Source organism: Desmodus rotundus, chromosome X (genome assembly GCF_022682495.2).
Source record: "Desmodus rotundus isolate HL8 chromosome X, HLdesRot8A.1, whole genome shotgun sequence".
In the NCBI taxonomy this organism is placed as follows: domain Eukaryota; kingdom Metazoa; phylum Chordata; class Mammalia; order Chiroptera; family Phyllostomidae; genus Desmodus; species Desmodus rotundus.
This window is the reverse complement of record NC_071400.1, coordinates 69,085,260-69,107,670: the sequence shown is the minus strand read 5'-3', so window position 1 is coordinate 69,107,670 and position 22,411 is coordinate 69,085,260. Positions and strand designations below refer to the sequence as shown.

The window sequence follows — 22,411 nt, the reverse complement described above, 5'->3', positions numbered from 1 at the left end:
CTGGGTGTGCTGGCTCTGTGGTCTTCCAGGAGGTTCAGGCCATGGTCAGCTGCCATCTATCCCCTGCCCAGGACTACCTGGCATGAACTACAAAGCCATCTGCAGATGGCTGCTACTTGTGCTGGTCTTGGAGGTGCCCAGGAGAGGCCACACTGTGACCCAAGGCTGGCTGCTGCTTGTGCCAGACCTGAGACCACTTAGTAAGAGGTCTGCAGCATGCTGAGGCCAGATGCTTCTGGTTTTGTAGGTTTTAGGAAAGTCTGAAGCATGAGCCACGGCAGGCCATTTTTATAGAAAAACCACTGGGAATGGCTTGGGCTGGGACCCCAAGTTGGGTAGAGCAGGGTGTGAGAGAATCACCCATGTGTGTCAAACTGTGTTGGCCATGTTGACTGAGACTTAGATATGGTGCCTGCCTACTGGTTCTTTCTCGATGTAGCTTCTTTATATGCTTAGTTGTGGGACTTAGTGGTTCCGCTAGATTTTAGGTAGCTCTCAGTGGTGGTGGTTCTGTAATTTAGTTGTGATTTTGATGTGGGAGGATTTGAGTACTGCATTTACCTATACCACCATCTTCACCAGAACCAAAACATTTTTTATTTTTGGGTAATCCAAAATTAAAGAGCCTGAAAGAATACATAGTGAAGTATCCTCCTCCCTTCTTTTCCTTAGCTACCTACTCCTGAAAGCCACCGGTGTTACCATTGTTTTTCATATCCTTCCAGAGACACTCAGATTGATACGTGTGTTTACACATATATTTGTTCTTCTTTATCTTATTGAAGAAATAGCCAATTATATATGTTCTCTTGACCTTCCTCTAATTTTTTTAAACTTATTTTTGTACTTTGGAAATGATTACATATCCCTACAGGTAGAGCTGTATTATATCTGTTTGAATAGATTTACTGTAACTATTCTTCTTTGAGGGATAGTTACAAGTAATATTATTATGAATAACACTGTATAAGAATTGTTAGTTTTTTAGTAGTTCATTTTTTAGTGTATTTTTTCCATTACCATTTATCCCTGCTAAGGAATTGTTAGTTTTATTTTTAACATTGTCTTCTAACTGTCCAGCAATAGTTTATTACCAAAACATTGTAGGCTGGTTTCATTTATGTACATTATACCCAAAATTTCTAAAGAAAGAAAAATAAATTCCAACTGATATTTAAAGATACAGTATGTCATGATTGTATAGGGTTTATTCCATGAATTCAAAGATGATTCAGTGTAAGGAAATGTGTTCACAAAACAAAAAGCAATGTAAAGAAAACTAACAATATTGTGAGGAAGGAAGAAAGTTTTTTTAAAAGTGATTAATGATGCGAAAAGAAGAGAAAAACAGTATGCCTAATAAATAGGTCATAACCTTAGTATTCTGAAAAAAATTAACAAAATAAAACACAAGCTATCTTGGTCAAGGGGATAAAAGACATAAAGCAGAGATACTCAAAATAATAGGACCTTGGAAATGGAAGCAGTTAAAACTATCATAGGAGACTACTTAGCAGAACTCTGTACAAATGAATTTGAAACTTAAATGAAATGGACTACTTTCCAGGGAAATACAAATTAGCAAAATTGACTTTTATTAAAGTTAGAAAGATTATAAAATGATAAAATGATATCCCATTGTATATGTGTACCACTTTTTTAATCCACTTATCTATTGATGGGCAGTTGGGTTGCTTTTATACCCTGTCTATTGTAAATAACGATGCCATGAACATAGGGATGTATATTCTTTTTTGAATTAGTGTTTTGGGTTCCTTCAGATATATACCCAGAAGTGGAATCAGTGAGTCATAAGACAGTTTCATTTTTAATTTTTTGAGGACCTTCCATGTTGTTTTCCATAGTGACTTTACCAATCTGCATTCCTACCAACAGTGCAAGAGGGTTCTCTTTTCCCCACCTCCTTGCAAACGCTAGTTGTTTGTTAATGATAGCCATTCTTACAGGTTGAGGTAATATCTCATTCTCTTTGAAATTTGCATTTCTCTGATGATTAGTGACATTGAGCATCTTTTCATATGTCTGTTGGCTATCTGTTCTCTTTATTTTTTTTTAGGCTATGGAACATCTGTTGTATTTTTTTTTAAGATTTTATTTATTTTTTAGGGTGGGGAAGGGAAGGAGAAAAAGGAGAGAAACATCAATGTATGGTTGCCTCTCACACACCCCCTACTGGGGACCTGGCCCGCACCCCAGGCATGTGCCCTAGACTGGGAATCAAACCGGTGACCCTTTGGTTCGCAGGCTGGCTCTCAGTCCACTGAGCCACACCAGCCAGGAAACATCTGTTATATTCATGCATAGTACAATGGTCAATGACAGATTTGGGTAGAGTTTAACTGTAGAATTTGGTATTCACTCTCTCTTACTCTTTTACTCTCTCCTTCCTGGCATTTCTCACCTCCCATCTAGCTCTTGTGATAGCTTCAAAATCTGTCCTCTGGTTCTTCAAGCTAGTAAGATTGCTGATTTCTATTTGAGTTCTTGCCAACCATGGTCCAGTCGGGGCTTATCCTAAGTGAATATCCTAGAAAACGGAGGTTATTCGTCCAGTGCCATGCCTTTCTTTGGACTGTTAACTTCTCTGGGTTTAGTTTGGTTTTGTTTTCTTTCCAGTGTTTTCAGATAGTTGACTTGTATATATTATCCAGAATTTTAAGCTGTCTGTGGAATTCTACTTCAGCATTAACAAAGGCAAAAGTTAACTAAACACCTTTAAAAATAAAGTTGCTTTTTATACATAATTTATAATTGCTACTTAATATTCTGTACACATCCATCATATTTTTTTCCATTCACCTAGTGTGACATAGACCTAGGTTGTCCAACTCAACTCCCTGATACTATAAACAGTGCCATTTAGAATATTACTTATGGCAAGGTTTCTTTGGCACATATATCACAAGAATGAGATTGTTAGATTGTAGTATATTTGCAGACATAAATTTCATGAGTAAATCCTCTTCCAGCAGGGCATTAGTGTTTTTTGTTGTAGTAGTAGTTGTTGCTGCTGTTGCTTTTACTCACATCCCCACAGTACTTGAAATTACCCAGCTTTTGTATGTTTGTCCATCTGATGGGTAGAAGGTGGTGTCTCATTTAAACTTGCATTTTCTGCCCTGGCTGGTGTGCCTCAGTGGACTGAGCGTTGGCCTGCAAACTGAAAAGTCACCAGTTCAATTCCAGTCAGGGCACATGCCTGGGTTGCAGACCAGGTCCCCAGTTGAGAGTGAGCCAGAGGCAGAAGATAGAGATGTTCCTCTCACACCTTGATGTTTCTCTCCCTCCCTTCCCCTCTCTCTAAAAATAAATTAATTAATTAAACCTTAAACAATAAACTTGTATTTTCTGATTTTTTAGAGATGTATACTTCACATGTATTTTACCTTTTATGTGGTCTTAGTCCATTGCCTATTTTTCTGCTTATGTATTTCAAGTCAGAACTATAGTCTTCCTTATGATTTGTGCTGTTTTGGCCATGTCAAATGAGTTCTTTATCATGTCTAGGAAATATTTTACTACATTTTCTTCTCTTAGCTTTATACTTTTACCTATCATATTTAGGTCCATAATGCAGTTGCTAGCTTTTTGTATGTGGTATAAGGTAGAAATCCAACTTCATGTTTCTCAATATTTAACCAGTTTTTCAAGTATGTTTTTTATTACTTGTTTTTGTAAGTATGTTTTAGTATTTTTTGAGGAACCTCCACATAGCAGTCTTCCTAAAGTGTAAATCTGATCATGTTGCTTAAATTCATTTCAGCAGTATTCCATTGTCTTAAGATACAGTTCGTAGTCTTTTTTTTTTTTTAAGATTTTCTTTTTTGATTTAGAGAGGGGAAGGGAGGGAGAAAGAGAGAAACAAACATTAATCGAGTGCCTCTTGTATGCCTGCAATTGGGGACCTGGCCTACAACCCAGGCATGTGTCCTGGCTGGGAACTGAACCGGAGACCTTTGGGTTTGCGTGAGGATGCCCAACCCACTGAGGTACACCAGTCAGGGTCAGTCTCTTGTCTTTAACATGGTATAGGAATGTCTCTGTGAAGTCATCTCTGCTTGTCTCTGCATTTGTTGCTCAACCTGCTAGTTCTTTAAACTTAACACATATGTGTTCCTTCTTCCTCTAGGAAATAGCATACTGTTATTGTATATAATACAGTATGTGCAATATGTTTACTTGCTTTTCTCTTTGTATTCTTCACTACACTGTGGTCCCAGCAGTTCCTGTTGTGTACTAGGTGTTCAATAAATGTTTATCATTTGAAGGAATTCAGTTGAATAACTTGGTCCTTATCCTTCATTAACTGTCTAATTGACTTTTTCAGACCAGATTAATGTTTAGGGGGAACCAATTTAGCTGATGAATAAAACTTTGTGTGATAACTGCTGTAACTCTTAATAGACAGTTCTTCAAATCTTCCTCATGTTGACATAATGTATTTATGTAGCTCCTTAATTGTTTCTGTAACTTTTTACTTATTTAATTTGATTTTTACAACAATTTTAGATAGAAAGATCTGGCATTATTACCTGTGTTTTAGGGATGTTAAATTATAGTTTAAGTGATTTTCCCAAGGCTCAGTTAGTTTTGTATTTGAACATATATACTTTGGAGAAAGATTTGTTTGCTTAGGCAGCTGTGTACTATTAGTGGTATGAAAAAAGCCACTTCAATCCGTTGTTTTGCTGGGTATGTTTTAAAGGTAATATTTATGAGGTTTTCTTTGTTGGCTTTTCCTCCCTGCCCCCACTCCCGCCTTTTTTTGAGTTATCTTAAGTTTCACAATTAGCAGTAATGGTTTTCAGTCATATCAGTACTTTGGGGAGAGAACTGTGGGTAAATGGTTTCATTGAGAGATTTGCATATGGAACCTTAAATAAACAAACATTGTGTAATACATTACAAACTAACTATGGGAAATTTGGTGTCTTAAATCATATGTATTATAAATTTTTTCATAGGAATTTTTTAATATGCCTATAACTGTATCTTTTAAACTTAGATTTTAACTACTTTTGTACTGAGAATGTGTAAAGTACTTTGGCATGTGCTCTATTATTCATATCAAATTGCTTGGGAACTTGGTATTTCTAGACAGGCAGATTATGCACTTAGAGGTAGAATACTTCCCTAGCTTTATTAGTTACTAAATAAAGTTGAAATCGTTTATGTTATTAAATAGGTTGAGATGATTTTTGAGATGATTTTCTTTTTAACTGTTGAGATTTGGGAAATTCTTAATAGGTCATATTTTAGTGCTACTTCATATTGAATGTTTTACAGGTATTAGTTACTCTGAAGCATGGCCTATTAACCACAACTGACTAGTGTTGAAGGAACATTCAGTAATGGAATTAGTACTTTTTCTTTCAGTTGGTTTAAAAAATATGCTTCAAGTATCAGTATTGTGTAAATCTTGATATATGAACTGGCTCTTTAAATATATGAATTTTATTTTTCTTTAAATCTTTTTTTTTTCTGTTCTTTAGAGGAAGTATCATTCTGCAAAGGAAGCTTATGAACAACTTTTGCAGACAGAAAACCTGTCTGCACAAGTGAAAGCAACTGTCTTGCAACAGTTAGGTATGTATTAGTATACATTTAGTGTAATATAAGTACTTCTCTTTTGTTTCTTACATATCAGGGATGGTAAATATGTGGCTCATATATTCTATTTCTTTTCCCAGTGTTGGTAGAATTAATCTGAACCCAACATATTTTCACCCTTTGCCAAGCATTGTCTATTTTGCAGTCCATCTCATTACAATTCGTTAGTATAGCTATTTCATTTAAATTTTCAAACTTAATTCTCTAATACTTAACCCATGGGTGAGAGGGATTGAATACTTTATTCTAGATATGCTAGTACTCAGTGAAATTCAGTGATTTGCTTAAAGTCACTTAGTGGTTGGTGAGCTTGCTTTCATAGTTCTATCAGTGATACTAAATTAAACTTTTTATCTAAAAATTGTGGAATATCTACCACTATAGTTTCTGTACACATGCAATTCTATTTTAATGTCAAAAATGAAGGAATGTAACCACTTGGATGTAATGTATCACTACTACCAAGGAGATGTAATGGAGTTCAGCATTTAATTGAGTCATGTTTCTTGTCTCATATTTGGTATTTGGGTTTTGTTTTTTTTTTTTAAAGCTTTTGTTTACTTGTTTTTGGTCTCACAAATAAAATTTATATCCAACATAGTAATATGAATGTTTTCATAATGTGGCTTTTTTATGTAATTTTAAAATCACTTAAGCTTTGATTTTGTCATTATCTTCATGATATTAGTATGTGTGGTATGGTTAATTATACAAAGTATACACATTGCCTTTATATAAAGTTTTGTTTTTAATTTAATATCTGATTAGAATTTTACTTGAGTTATCCATACTTTTAAAAATTGTAGAAATATTTAAGTATTCGTTTTTAATGTTTTATATAAAATATTTGAGTAATAGGAATTTGTATCTTTAAATATAAACAAGTTTACTGATACAATAAAAAAAGGTTTTATATTCTTAAGTGCAAAGTGATGCCTTTAGAATAAACAGTTTACTCATTCAGCTAATGTTAAATATTTGAATACAAATTGCTTTTTTATCCACACCATTTATAATTAAGTTTTTATGCATTTAGCTGCTGTGAACAAGGCATCAATAGCAAAAATACATACACCCTCTAAATTTAAGAAATGGATTGAAATAGTTCTGGTTTTAGTTATGCCCGAATCACTTTTCCTCTTTGGCATTGGCTTACCATATTTCAGAGTGTATAAGTAAACTTTCCATGGTTTTAAAAGGAAAAAAATACTTCTGCTAATTTAGTCTAAATTATGCCTGAACATCACCTAGTGTTAGCAATCTTTAGGCAAGCAGATTAGACAAGCAATCTTTTCTAGTTGCTTGTCCCTGCTGCTTAAGTAGCTCCTCTTAGAGCCTGTTACTCTAGGTCCTGTTCTTAATAACAGTAGAGGAATAAATGAATAAAGATATGATTGACTTTTATTTCCATAAAACACAGTAACTCAATCCCCTTAAAATATCTTTTCAGCATAGCAACTATAATAAATGTCAGGATATAGGGTCCTTATTTGTTATATATACTACAGTCTACACACAAAGGAGCAGAGTTCATATTATGTACTTGAATCGATCTACAACTGAAATAGGATTCCCCAGCAAATTAAACCACATTATTTTGTGTGTCTTAAAGGTTTAGAATACAGTATTTCATGATCCAATCCTGTGATTGCTTATGTAGCCATTTATTTATAAATAATAAAAATTGTTTTTAAAGTGTACAACATGAAGTTTTAATATACTTATACATAGTGAAATGATTACTGCAATCAAGCTAATCAACACATCCAGCTCCTCACATAGTTACCATTTGTTTTTGTGTGTGGTGGGAGCATCTGAAATCTACTCTTAACAACTTTTCAGTATATATTATACTATTATTAACTATGTCATTCTACTGTACAGTAGCTTCTCTAGACTTATTCATCCTAAATAACTACAACTCCATAATCTTTCACAAACATCTCCCCATTTTCCCACTCACTGATAATCACCATTCTGTTCTCTGCTTATATATGTTCGACTTTTTAACAGTCCACATATAAGTGAGAATATGCACTATCTAAATTTATTTATTAAATGTTTGTTCTACCCATTTTGTTTCACTCTTATTTGCACCACATGAATATACTTAAAGCCTTGTGTATGTTTTAATTGTCAGTTACTGTACAGTTTGTATTTTATGTAAGTTGTGAATATATGTGCCCTATATCAATAACATAAGGTATGTGTGTATTTTACTCTGGTCTTTTGTTGATTATATAGCCTTATATTTATTTCTTATACTTACACTGTCTTGGGGATTCTTAAAATGAACATAAATTTTTATGTGCAACGGTGGTATAAATTTAACATGTTTATATTTTTTGTTTCATAACTTGGAGTTTTTTCAGATACCAAAATTAGGAACTATAGTTTATAAGTGTTAAGTAAATGCTTAAAATTGTTTTAATTTCTTTGGAGTAAAAGTTCTTCATAGCTTTGATTGTACCTTCCTGTGAGAAATAGGTTTTCATATGATCAGAATTGATCATTCAAAATTTTGAGAGTGTACACCAAGCTAAATGAATTAATTGACTGAAAAGAGTATTTTGATTTTCTGTTTGGTATTCTTGATAATAGAAGAACAATTAAATCATTTAGGTAAATATTTTAAATCATTTACCGTAGGTTGGATGCATCACACTATAGATCTCCTGGCAGATAAAGCCACCAAGGAAAACTATGCTATTCAGTATCTCCAGAAGTCCTTGGAAGCAGATCCTAATTCTGGCCAGTCCTGGTATTTCCTTGGAAGGTGAGACTTAATCAGACACTTAAGTTTTGCTTTTGTTTATTCCAGCTAAGAGATTTGAATTATGATCTAAAATGTTGGTTTATATTTATAACCTGATCATTGTATTTTTCCTTTTAAATATATTATAACAAAGATATGTGAAAGTCAAAAAATAAAAGAAAGCTTCTGAATGAAGCCGTTTTCTCACACCATAATCTAGTCTACTGGGACATTTCTTATTTTGCTTATTGGATTTTCATTTGACTTGAATTATTGATGGTTTTTTAAAAGTCTTATCAGATTGTAATTCTTTATTCAAGTACTTAAATGCTTTTCCTTATGATTTTTACTATTTTCTTTATATGTCAATTTAGCAGAACAGAGAACTTCTCATTCTGCCTGTGACTACCAGTAGCCAATGGAACCTTGCTATTTATAATTTTGATTAATGATATATACTTTAGAATGGACATATTTGATTAATAGATCTAATCACAGTTCTATTTGAGATCTTGCAATGAGAAAGTAGATGCATTATTGAATACATTATTGGATTTGTGGGAAAGGAGCAGTGTCATGTAATGAAAATAGTTTTCTGAAAGTCTATAAACTTTTCTCTGTACTTTGAATATCTGAATTGTGCTTATTGATTCTCTGAAATATACCTTATGTATGTGTATGTGATAGATTATGTTTTGGACCGTCATCAGATTGTATTTGGTTCCTAATTGGTTTTAGCTTTTATGGAATGGTGGAAAGCTCCGTGTAGTTAGGAGCTGAGAAACAGGGATTCAAGCCTTGGCTAGGCTACTATTTGTGGGATCATGGAGGTAGTTATCCTTCTTGAGACTTTAATTTTCTTTATTATATGAGAGGATTATATGAGATCAGTGGTTCTCAGTGGGGGCTGTTTTGCCCCACAGGGGACATTTCATTATGTCTGGAGACATTTTGGTCATCACAACTATGGGGAATGCTACCATCATCTAGTGGGGACAGCCCTGTATAACACGGACTAGATCCTAGGTTCACCAAGTACTTTTTTAATTATGCAGGGCTGTGTCAGGGGAGCCTAGTTAAGTTTCATTGGAAAAAAAACTAATAAAACCTCTTGGCATTTGGACTGGAGCAATGTGTTTGGGCACATTGGTTTTCTACTTTCACTTTGTAGGAATGGAATGTAAAAACATTGGTTTGGGAAATTACTGCTTATTCCAGTGGTTAGACAGATTTGTCTATAAGTCTGGGATTTATCTTTGATTTAACAACAATAAGCAGAGCATGTTTTCTATGATCTGTTAAGCATTCCCTTTCTTTGTGGTGTCTTGTCCCTGTTTGACATTGTTAATGGCTGTTTTTCCTGGATTCTCCTTTTGTAAAACAATTTGCAGATGCTGTCTGACACTTCTTTGTCTCAGTCACTGACATTTCTTGTATTGCCCAATCCACAAGATTAGTGATTCCTTAGACTTATTTTTACCTCTTCCTTAATAGGTGTCGTATGTTCTTATACCTTCTCTTTCACATGGTTAAATACCAAATCTAGATTTCTGTACTCCCAGGTTAAATTCCAGAACCACATCTCCTATTCTTTACTCACTTTAATGTCCTCACCTCATGTCAAAATCAGCATATTTCAAACCTCATTTATTATATTCTTCCACAAACCAGCTTCTTCTCCTTTTATTTTTCCCAATGATACTCACTTTTTTTCCCCCTCCATTTAATCAGGCTTAAAAACTATATTGTAGCCTGTCCTATAAATGTTAAAGCATGCTGCATTAATGAACACTTTAAAATAATTAAAGGTTATATCACTGTAATACTTACAGTACAGATTTGAGGAAACACACACACACACACACACACACACACACACCATTCTGCTTATATAACTTGATCTCTGGTTTTATATATAGTAAGAGGCTTTAATTTTATAGAGTTAAACACCAAGAAAAACCTTCTATGTTGGTAAGAGTTGCTGAATCGTATTTCAGTTCTCCTTTTCTAAATAATAACAATGAGGGCAGTAATTCTTTAGTTTGTAAAAAATACAAACATAAGACGTAGTTACAACTCTACTCCCACCCCCTATGAATATCTAATCAATCCGTCATTGGTTTATTGTTTCTCCCATCTTTCTCTGTTGTGCCATTTTCGTCACTTTAACCCCAATTTTGGCCTGTTCCAAACTAGTGAGTATAGCCACTGTTTTTACTGTCCATAGTTTTATTTTCCTTTTAGTTTATTGTTAGCCGATTAATATCTCTGTAAAGTTCTTTTCATCGCAACATTCCCCTTGGTAGAACAAATGTCAGGGTATTCTTGGGCTGGATTTAAAACTCCCTACTCTTTGTATCTGTGTTATCTTATACGCATTAGGTTTTGTGCATACTGTTCACACAACCTTTTGAAATGCCTGCTCTTGTCTTCTCTGCCTGAATCAGTGGTTCTTAGACCTTTGGATTACATTAATCAGTAACATTCCAAAGAATAATTATGAGGATTAAAATGTGATGGAAGAAGACTGAATTTGGGATGGTGAACATACAATACACTATACAAATGATATATTATAGAATTGCATACCTGAAACCTATATAATTTTATTAACCAGTGTCACTCCAGTAAATTCAATTAAAGAACTAAAAACATGGTATTTGGACAAGTAAAACATTTTTAAAAAATTATTTTGCTGTATACTCAGCCAATAGTATTTCAGAATAAGTAAATTGTAGTTACATATATTAATTAGTTTAATGGAAAACATATGTATGTATGTATGTGTTGTTTTTCCATTTTGTTTGCTTGCCCAAATTGCCATATACTGGCTAGTAATTGGAAATCACTGATCTAAACAACATGCATGTACACATACTCTGATCCCTTATTCTTACCCTTTATGGTATCTTCTACCCTAAATTTCTCAAATCAGTTATTATCTGTGCTAGCCATTTAATATGGCATCATGACATTTATAATGTGTCTTTAATTTTCAACTAAATTGTGATCTCTTTGAAGACAGGGACTGGGTTTTTTTGTTTTTCTCCTTAGTGCCAAGCAATAAGAATATAATTTCTGTATTTATAATTTCAGCTGCTATTCTGTGTATCCATCAGGTACCATCTACATTAAAAAAAATGAGAGGTCCTTGAAACTTTAACCACCATACCTTGCTACTCTTAATGTTTGTAATAGTTAGCTTGATATTAACTATGTCTTATGTTTCTATTTTTTTACAAATTAAAGAATTATTGCCCTCGTTGTTGCTATTAAACTGATAAGAACAGATACTACACTTAATCTCAGCCAAAAGACCAAGAAGCCATTCACTGTTATTATTTAGGAAAGGAGAATGGAAATCTGATTCAATTAAAATACTTTACTACCTATGGGATAGACTATAATACAGTTTACTGAAGGGTTTAATTATAGTGTACATTGTAATTATCATATACACAATGACATATTTTAGCTTATTAGGTTTTGTCATTTGCATCGACATATAATCCATCCTTTTAGCAAATTAATTAATCTGTATTAATGGAAATTGCTTGATTTTTTCCCCCCCCTTTCCTCTTAGGTGCTATTCAAGTATTGGGAAAGTTCAGGATGCCTTTATATCTTACAGGCAGTCTATTGATAAATCAGAAGCAAGTGCAGATACATGGTGTTCAATAGGGTAAGACTTTGTATTACCATAATTGTAACTGATACACAAATACAGTTGCATCACATAATGTACATTACAGTTTTTATCATTGTTGTGAAGCCAAGCAGTTCTTTGTTGACTTTTTTTGAAATTTCTCTTTCCAGTGTGCTATATCAGCAGCAAAATCAGCCTATGGATGCTTTACAGGCCTATATTTGTGCTGTACAATTGGACCACGGCCATGCTGCAGCCTGGATGGACCTAGGCACACTCTATGAATCCTGCAACCAGCCTCAGGATGCCATTAAATGCTACTTAAATGCAACCAGAAGCAAAAGTTGTAGTAATACCTCTGCACTTGCAGCACGAATTAAGTATTTACAGGTAAAATTTTTAAATAGCAGTTTTTTAAAGGCATGTTTCCCTATGACACTCAGGCAGGAGGAGGGTGGTTGGAAAGTTTGTCTAGTCGTGTTGATGTCTATAATTTGTTTCCATATTTTGTAAACATACCATAGCTTGTAATATTATTTTACTTTTCATTTGAAGTAAGATACGCAGTATTTTAAAAGATGCTCTTTTGCACATTTACTCTGTTGGTACATATTAATTTACATGATTTTTTTTTTCTATGTACTGTCTACATTTTTAAGTTGTCATAGCATTTTAAAGAAAAGAACACAAACACTGTCTTTCACTCTTGCTTGGAGTTTCATGAGAAGACAGCTATAAGAACTCTAAAAACAGATCTCAGCTTTGTTTTAATTTTCACAAAGGTTTATATTTCGGTTACCCTCTTTATACTTAGTATCTTTCTGAAACCCCAAATTACGAGTCTATTTTCTTATAAAAAAAACAGTTAGTTGTAGCATTTAGGAAGATTTAGTGGACTTGCTCTTACTCAAGTAGGCTTGTGTTAAATTTGCTTTTTACATAATTTTTCCTAGGCTCAGTTGTGTAACCTTCCACAAGGTAGTCTACAGAATAAAACTAAATTACTTCCTAGTATTGAGGAGGCGTGGAGCCTACCAATCCCCGCAGAGCTTACCTCCAGGCAGGGTGCCATGAACACAGCACAGCAGGTGAGAAGTTGGGTTATGTTCTGCAGGTGCCCAGCTTTAAGGGTTCTTTTCAATCTGTAGTGGTCAAGCATATTTTACTAAGCACAGGAGGCTTTTATTAATGAAAGGCCTTTTAATTTAATTGTGAAGGGAATCCAGATCAAAGTAAAACTCCCTCTGACATGGGAAGAAATTTTGGGGTGCCAGTTTAGAATTTAGAACCTTTGTGCATTTTCATGATTTTGAAGGAAATTTCTTAAAATAATGCTGCAGTGATTTGTTTAATTTTTAATGCAAGTTTTTTAAAGGAAGGTACACATTCCTCCATTGATGATTCATATGATTTTCAATAATTGCAATCAGCGATGTCCACATAACTTTGAAAAGTATGCAACTTGTAAAGTTCTATAATTTGAAGGAATGAATTAAGAATATATAGAACCCTATTTTTGTCTTCCTTCTGTGATTCTTAGGCATGTAAACCTCATCATCCAAATACAGAACCTGTATTAGGCCTCAGTCAAACACCAATTTCACAGCAATCCTTGCCACTACACATGATTCCTTCTAGCCAAGTAGATGACCTGTCCAGTCCTGCCAAGAGGAAAAGAACATCTAGTCCAACAAAGGTATATATTTTAGAGAAATAGAAAATCCTGTCAAAAAAAGAAACTCTCAACTGCCCTGAACTTGTGCAGTTTGAACACCTCCTGTCCTTTGTTTTAAATCTGTGGACATCAAAGAGTGAAAGGTTTGCGTTTTTCCATTCCAAATTCTTACTATCATATTAAATATAGAAAGTAGGGATAAATTTGCATTCATAAAATCATTTTATTCATCTCCCTGCCGTTAAGATTGCAGCACACTTTTCATTATCACTTTCTACTGACATTGAAATAAATTTCGTGTTGGATCTAGTAGACAGTGTGATATTTAGGTTAGCCATTTGGGCCATAGTTTAGGGGTGGGCCTTTTTTGGGTGGCTTATTAAAGGTTCAATATTTTTAAGATTTGTGATTTTTCCAAATTTATTATGCATGTAAAGTTATTTTAAGGAAGAAGTTAATGTCATAATATCTTTTATATGTAAATATTACAGCCATAGTCATTTGGCCTCCATTAGTCATTATTGTTATCACTATAGATTTCACCAAATATTTTTTAAATTTTTTATTAATTTTCCTCAGAATACTTCTGATAATTGGAGTAGTGGCCATGCAGTGTCACATCCTCCAGTACAGCAACAAACTCATTCATGGTGTTTGACACCACAGAAATTACAGGTATGTGAGATATGTTTTTGACAAATTGTTTTTTCTATTAAAAAAAGAGTAGAGGTAGTAAGCTTAAAAAGTTTTTAAAGTATTCTTAAAAATGAATAATAGTAAACTCAATTAATATGCACATGAGTAAAATGAACCCACATTTACCAGATTAATAGAGATAATTCATTCTTATTTTCATTTATTTTTAAACAGGTAATATATTCAAATGGTTTAAACTGCATCAGTATGAATATACGGTGTATAAAGTAAATTCTTTTTCCAACTCATGACCCTAATCATTCAGTTACCCTCCTAACAGGTAGCCAGTGTTCATAGTTTATCTTTCCAGAGATCTGTTGTGTATGTACAAGAAAATATATATCCCCCTTCTCACATACATTATTATTTTTCTTCTTTTTTGCACAAATGGTAGAATGCTATATTGTTAATAATCTCTTTTGTAGACCTTTTCATGTCACTGTATAAAGGGCTTCCTTATTCTTTTATGGAACAGCATACTTCCTTATGCAGATGTTATACCCTGATTTAAGTAGATCACAGTCAGGTTGTCTTCAGACTTTTCCTATTCAAACAGTGCTGCTTTGAGTGTATTTGTCATAATGCATTTTTTAACTTAAAGAAATTTCTGTGTGAATACTGAAAAATACTGTGTTAAAGAGTAAAAGTTTTTGCCCATTTATCTCAAAAATCACATTGCAGTAAACTTGAAATGAGTGTTTATTTTTTATCACTTTTAAAAAATTGAGATAAAATTGGTATACAATCAGTATTTGTCTCAGGTGTACAACCATGTGATTCAATAAATGTATGCAGTACAAAGTGATCACTACCAAAAGCTTAGTTATCATCTTTTACCACTGACCCTCTTTATCGGTTTTGACCCTCTAACCCCCTTGCCCTCTGGTAACCACTGATCTGTTCTTTGTGTCTATGAGGTTCTTTTTTGTTTGAATGTTTATTTCTTTCTTAACTTTCTCAAACTTCTTAAAAGACTTCATCTTGGGGTTGATTGCTGTTGATCAGAAATTAGTGTCTTTGACTAGAAAGCGATTCTGAGTTTATCTATTCGTTTCAGTGAAAGGTTGCTTAGACTAATGAGTTTGAGCTAGTTTCTTAGATATGTCTTTGACTGTATTCTTTTTTCTTCTTTTCTTCTTCTAGCACTTGGAACAGCTCCGTGCAAATAGAAATAATTTAAATCCAGCACAGAAACTGATGCTGGAACAGCTGGAAAGTCAGTTTGTCTTAATGCAACAACACCAAGTGTGTATAGCATTTCTCCCCCTAAAATTTGGTAGCATTTAGAATGTTTTTATTGACTGGAACATCATTTTTAGAGCATGTTCATGCCCACCTCTACTTTCTCCCAGTATTTCTGTAATTGAGTAATCTGTGCTTCTTGTAATATTAATAGTAGGCAGATTTTTAGGAAAACACAGCTATAAATTTAATTTTGAACACAAGACTTTGCATTTTGTTATTCATTTACATGCTATTTTGTATGTGTTCTATGGGTTTTCACATTATTTAATACTTAATAGGCTATCTGTGCCAAATTGAGGTGGGTTTTCTTTAGTGTTTTATTTAATTTGGAAGGTCTGGTGTGTAAATCTAAGAGAATGAGATTTTAAGATACCCTATTTTGTGATTGGGAAAAAGACATAAATTCTAGAGTTGTTTTCCATAATATTCAGCTGCTTTCTTTTGCCATTACTAAAGGGATGTTTATTAAAAATAAAGCCAATTTCTGCTTTTCTGAGGAAGTTAATCTAAATAGGAACAAACATAACAATTTCTTGTTTTTAAGGTGTATTTCCACCTAGAAAAATTAAATGTTGGGTAAAATCAGAGACCACCTGGTTATACATACACCTTCATAATCTGATTCTTTACCCTATGGGCCACACAAGCAGCATTTTTTTTTTTTTTAATTTGTTTTCAACAGATGAGACAGACAGGAGTTGCACAGGTACGATCTACTGGAATTCCTAACGGGCCAACAGCTGACTCATCACTGCCTACAAACTCAGTCTCTGGCCAGCAGCCACAGCTTGCTCTGACTAGAGTGCCTAGCGTCTCTCAGCCTGGAGTCCGCCCTGCCTGCCCTGGGCAGCCTTTGGCCAATGGACCCTTTTCTGCAGGCCATGTTCCCTGTAGCACATCAAGAACGCTGGAAAGTACAGACACTATTTTGATAGGCAATAATCACATAACAGGAAGTGGAAGTAATGGAAACGTGCCTTACCCGCAGCGAAACGCACTCACTCTACCTCATAACCGCACAAACCTGACCAGCAGCGCAGAGGAGCCGTGGAAAAACCAACTATCTAACTCCACTCAGGTAATATGACTAGCTGCCTCATTGGCTTCTCATATAATATTTGTGTTTATTTGGTTTTATGCATTTTGAAAGAAGAAATAAAAGTTTAAAGAACTGGTTTTATAGGCATGTTTTAGTACTACAGTGCTATTACTACACTGTGACTCAGTATATATGTACAGAGTGTATTTTCTTTTCCATTATAAAATTCACACACACATGCAGATAATAATGGAAAGTTTCAAAGGAAAAAAGAAACATACAATTCCCCAAAACCCACTGTTAATTTTTAGTGGCATTATAAGCATTTATGTAGTGTTTCTTAGTTCATTGCTGCATGTATTTGCCCTACTTATGATCAGGTGCTATGCTGGGTGGTAGGTATTAATTCTGGTAGGAGAAAAAGACCATTAATGAAGCAGTTACTAGAAATTACTATGAAGTGTGACTTAGATGGAAAAGTGCTATCAGAATACCTAGGAGGCCAGATAACCAAGATTTTAGAGTCTTCAGAAATTAGGGAATTTGGCAGGGGGGAGAGCTGGTAATGTATGCCTAGGGAATAGATTGTAAGTGTAGATTATTATAGATTAAGAGGGGGGGATGAAATATGAGGCTAAAGGAGATAGAGAAAATTGCCTAATTTGTCTTAGAGGCAAAATGGAGACAGTAAAGTCTTTAAAACAGAGTTATGGATTTCATGAGCATTATTTTTATCAGATAGGTACTATATTTTACTCAGTAGTTCACTGTTAGACATTTAGTTTTTGTTATTTTAATTCTGATTATTTATGGACATGGCTTTTCCTGTATTTTGGATTGTTTTCATGGAACGGGTGCTTCAAAGGGATCAAAGAGTAAGCATGTTAAAAAATGTTTAAACATGTAAAAAAGTCCAATACACATTGCCAAATTACTTGCACTTTTATTACTCTACTGTAAAAAATATTTGACTTATTGCTGGTTAGCCTTATATTATTGCTAAAACTGAGTTCTTTGTCTAAGACTGCTGAGTTTATTCTTGAAGTGGCTCTTGGTGGGACCATCTCTGCTAGAGTGATTAGTAGTTTTATTCATTATTAAAGAAATGTTCAACACCTATTATGTACATGTCCTGTTCGAGATTCTGAGGAAAAATCAAAGAAGACACGCAAAAATGTCTTAATTTGTATAGGACAATAAAGAAACATACATGTACAGAAAATACATTTACAGTATTTATTGGAAAAAAATCCATGTATAATTGGACCCATGCAGTTCAAACCCATGTTGTTCAAGGGTCAGCTGTATTTGGAAGGTAGAACCAACAGGATAGGCTCACAGAGTGATGTGTGAGGAAGAGGAGTCTAAGCTAGCCTAACCAACTAGAAGGGTGGGTAACACTGATTCAGAGAAGATAACTCAAGACAGAGCCTAGGGTCATTCTAGTGTAATGGGTCAGGAATTGAAGAACTAGCAAAGAAGACTAGAGTAAGAACGATCAGTGAGGTGATGGGAGATCGGGAGAATGTGAGTAATGCCCTGGAGGGAAGTGAAGTCTTTTAAGGAGAAGAGTATGATAATGTATAAACCACATAATGCACAGAGATCAAGTAAAGTCAGGAGTATAAATTGACCATCTGAGCTATTTGATGACATTGCTGAGATCAGGAGGCTACAAGCTTAGAGGTCAAATTTACCCCGTGACCATGACCTGTTTTTTGTTTTCGTTTTTTACAGCCTATAAACTAAGAATGATTTTTGCATTTCTTAAAAACTTTTTTAAAGATATAAAAATTTTTTAAGTATATTTTATTGGTTATGTTATTATGGTTGTCTCACTTTTTTCTCCCTTTATGCCCCTTCACATCCCCCTCCTTCCAACATTCCCCACCCCCCTTTCTTCATATCCATGTGTTGTACATACAAGTTCTTTGGCTTCTCCATTTCATGTACTATTCTTAACCTCCTCCCCCTGTCTATGTTCTGCCTACATATCATGCTGCTTATTCCCTGTACCTTTTCGCCCATTCTCCCTCTCCCCTCCCCACTAATAGCCCTCCATGTGATCTCCATTTCTGTGATTCTGTTCCTGTTCTAGTTGCTTAGTTTGTTTTTGCTTTTTGGGTTCAATTGTTGATAGTTGTGAGTTTGTTGTCATTTTACTGTTCATAGTTTTTCATCTTCTTCTTTTTCATAGATAAGTCCCTTTAATATTTAATATATTAAGAGCTTGGTGATGATGCACTCCTTTAACTTGACCTTATCTGGGAAGCACTTTATCTGTCCTTCCATTCTCAATGATAGCTTTGCTGGGTAGAGTAATCTTGGGCGTAGGTCCTTGCCTTTCATGACTTGGAATACTTCTTTCCAGTCCCTTCTTGCCTGTAAGGTTTCTTTTGAGAAATCAGCTGATAGTCAAGTCTTATGGGAACTCCTTTGTAGGTAACTGTGTCCTTTTCTCTTGCTGCTTCTAAGATTCTCTCCTTATCTTTAATCTTGGTTAACTTAATTATGATGTGCCTTGGTGTGTGCTTCCTTGGGTCCAATTTCTTTGGGACTCTCTGAACGTCCTGGACTTACTGGAAGTCTAGTTCCTTTGCGAGTTTCGGGGAGTTTTCCTTCATTTTTGTTCAAATCAGTTTTCAATTTCTTGCTCTTCCTCTTCTCCTTCTGGCACCCCTATGATTCGGATATTGGAACATTTAAAGTTGTCCCAGAGGTTCCTCAGCCTGGCCTCATTTTTTTTTGAATTCTTGTTTCTTCATTCTGTTCCGGTTGGATATTTATTTCTTCCTTTTGTTCCAAATCGTTGATTTGAGTTTTGGTTTCCTTTCCTTCACTATTGGTTCCCTGTATATTTTGCTTTATTTCACTTTGGGTAACCTTCATTTCTTCCTTTATTTTGTGACCGTACTCAATCTGTTCTGTGAGCATCCTGATTACCAGAGCTTTGAACTCTGCATCAGACAGGTTGTCTATTTCCTCGTTGGTTAGTTATTTTTTTTGCGGTTTTGATCTGTTCTTTCATTTGGGCCATATTTCTTTGTCTCGGCACACTGTTACAGTGTAAGGGCCATAGCCTTATGTATTTGCCAGGGCGGGGCAAACCACTTCGCTGTGTTGTGGCGCTATCTTTGGAAGAGGCATCCAAAAGGGAACAATGCTGCTTGCTGAGCTATCGCCCCACTTTATGTCATTTCCCTCACTTGCCACAAGTGAACTGTGCCCTTTCCGGTGCTGATTCCCAGGTGTGTGGGCTTGTGTACATTCTAGGACTCTGTGGGTCCCTCCAGCGAACTCTCCTGTGAGACTGGGAGTTTCTACCGCTCCTGCAACTGCCATAGATTTTTACATTCAGAGGTTTTGAGGCTTTATTTCCCTGCCCTGGAACCCTGGGTTACACGGTCTGTCATGCCCTGCAGTTGTTCTTCCTGGGCATGCAAATGTGGGATATATCAGTTGGCCAGCCACCTCCTTGCCCACCCAGGCCATCCATCTCTGCCCCTCCTACCAGTCTGGTTTAATGTTTCTTCTTTAACTCCTTGATTGTTGGACTTTCATACAGTTCCATTTTCTGGCACTTCTTGGTGTTTTTTGTTTTTAAAATCATTGTTACCCTTGTTTTGGTTGTGTGAGGAGGCAAAGTGTATCTACCTACACCTCCATCTTGGCCTGTACTCCAGTTTTTGCACTTTTAAAATGTTGTAAGAAAAGGAGAATGTGTGACAGGTTATGTGACCCACAGAGCCTAAAATATTTACTATCTGACCCTTTATAGAAAAGATTTGCTGATATTTGGGTAAGAGCAATTTTAGTGGATGAGTGGGGGCAAAAGCCTAATTGTAGTTGGATTCAAAAGAAAATGGAAGGAGAACAATTAGAAGCAACAAGTATAGACAATTCCAGTACAGATACATATAGTAATGTGGGCTTTGCACTGCACAATGCTAGGGAATGCCATTCCCATCGACCGTAACATAAAAGGGAAGCAGAGAAACAGGTATCTGAAGAGAAAGTGGGATTAAGAGTTATTTTTTGTCTTAAAACAAAAAGTTTTTAAAAAGATGGGAGAAATAAAAAATAAAGAAATTTAAGATGGATGAAAGCTAATGGGAAAAATTCAGTAGAGAGATAGAAATTAATACAGAAGGAAGAGGAGAGAATTGTTAGAATAGGTGAGGATGGAATTTTGGGGGTTTGGTGTCTTTAAACATTGAAGGATAGTTAAACGGATAACATGAGATTTTTGTTAGAATGCCTATAATTCTAAGGTATAATTGGCAATTAATAAATGAGAACCTTTGTTATGGTCATAACTTATGATTCTATTATAGTTCTTTATTATATCTGTTTCCGTGGCTTGCTTGGTTGCTGAGATTTTCAGTAAATACTGTCTTAATACTATATTTTGGAAATTCGCTGTCTTTTAAAGACAATTTTAGTGAAAGAACACTCAGTTTGCTGACCACAAGGCCTCTGTACATGACTGAATATTATGTGACAGAGAACCCCAGTCTTTGCTTCACATGTCCCTCAAGGCCACTGTCTATAGGAGCTTTATAATTTAGGTGATACAGTTAGGAAAGTTGTCTAAAATATGCTGTTGAACTGATTCTAGGTCAGAAGTTTCCCAAATGAGGTTGATGCATGATCAATACAGTTGGGGATCCTGTATCTCTGCTATTAATATAATTAAATAGGCTTTTTCAGTAATGTCTTATTTAATATAAACCTTTTCAAATACTTTTCTCAAGTCGTGGTGAAAACTAGACCATTGATAGAACTGTATGATGGGAGGAAATAGAGATATGTATTGATTTATATTACAGTTTTGAAGAATCTATTCAAAGGTACTACTTGGGATATGAAAGTAAATTATATGAATTGTAGGTGATCGTTCAGCAAGTGCTCTAAAGAATTCATAGCTTAAAATATCTTGATTTGCAGAGAGATGAAATAAAGTGGTTACTTTTTTACTTGTCTGCATATTATAATCAGTATTACTTGTTAAATGAATAGCTTCTGCGTAAATATTTGATGAAAGCTGAAATTTTGACTGGCCCACTCAGATTCTTTCTTGGATAATATTTTAAATATTGGTATGCTTATAATATTGCAGTATTTTTACTTTATGAAAAGTTTTCATATGACTTAAAGATTTTTTAAATACTGTGATTGAACTTTCAGTTGCTTATTTAATCATTTAAAACCAAATTGTACTTCTGTGCATGTTATTGATGTATATCAAGTTTTCTTGTGTCTAGTTTTTTTCGATAGTTTCTTGATAGAAACATAATATTAGTTTAAAATTTTTAAATTTAGATACTGGTGTTTAGGGACATGCTTGCTGGTTTTAACTAGATAATTTATTGCAGCCTGTAGTATGTAAATATCTTATCAACTCTATTTTAATTCCTTTAGAGCTTATTACTGACAAATTAAGCTTCCCCTAAAGTCAAAAAGTCTTCTAACCTCACTGCTGAAGTAATTCTCAACTCAAAGTCCAATAGTCCTAAAACATTTGCTGGTGGTAGAGGAGTCCATTTATTACTGGTAATATAAACTAAAATATGTAATATATAATTAGGATGATCTTTAAGTCCCACACAAATTACTGGTTTTGATGTTCTGAACTTATAATTTGGAAATGATTTAATTATTGTTTTGTGATTTCAATGTTAACTTAATTAGTGTTGCTAAAAAATTAGCTTTCCTATTTAATTA

The 22,411-nt window shown here is 34.5% G+C and overlaps 1 protein-coding gene and 1 pseudogene across 8 annotated transcripts in view; one reads left to right on the top strand and one right to left on the bottom strand.

Annotated features, from left to right (window-relative positions):
* KDM6A (lysine demethylase 6A) overlaps positions 1-22,411 on the top strand; it is a 180,823-nt gene that overhangs the window by 114,858 nt on the left and 43,554 nt on the right. The window contains exons 10-18 of one of the 8 annotated variants that reach the window (XM_053917334.2): positions 5,514-5,607; positions 8,281-8,407; positions 11,970-12,068; positions 12,203-12,422; positions 12,986-13,120; positions 13,573-13,728; positions 14,287-14,382; positions 15,547-15,648; positions 16,331-16,726. In XM_053917334.2, coding sequence (XP_053773309.1) covers positions 5,514-5,607; positions 8,281-8,407; positions 11,970-12,068; positions 12,203-12,422; positions 12,986-13,120; positions 13,573-13,728; positions 14,287-14,382; positions 15,547-15,648; positions 16,331-16,726 — 1,425 coding nt within the window. The remainder of the gene's footprint in view (positions 1-5,513; positions 5,608-8,280; positions 8,408-11,969; positions 12,069-12,202; positions 12,423-12,985; positions 13,121-13,572; positions 13,729-14,286; positions 14,383-15,546; positions 15,649-16,330; positions 16,727-22,411) is intronic. The other 7 variants (XM_053917336.2, XM_053917337.2, XM_053917335.2 and 4 more) reach the window with 7 other exon arrangements.
* On the bottom strand, positions 11,607-11,715 carry LOC112322546 (U2 spliceosomal RNA; annotated as a pseudogene).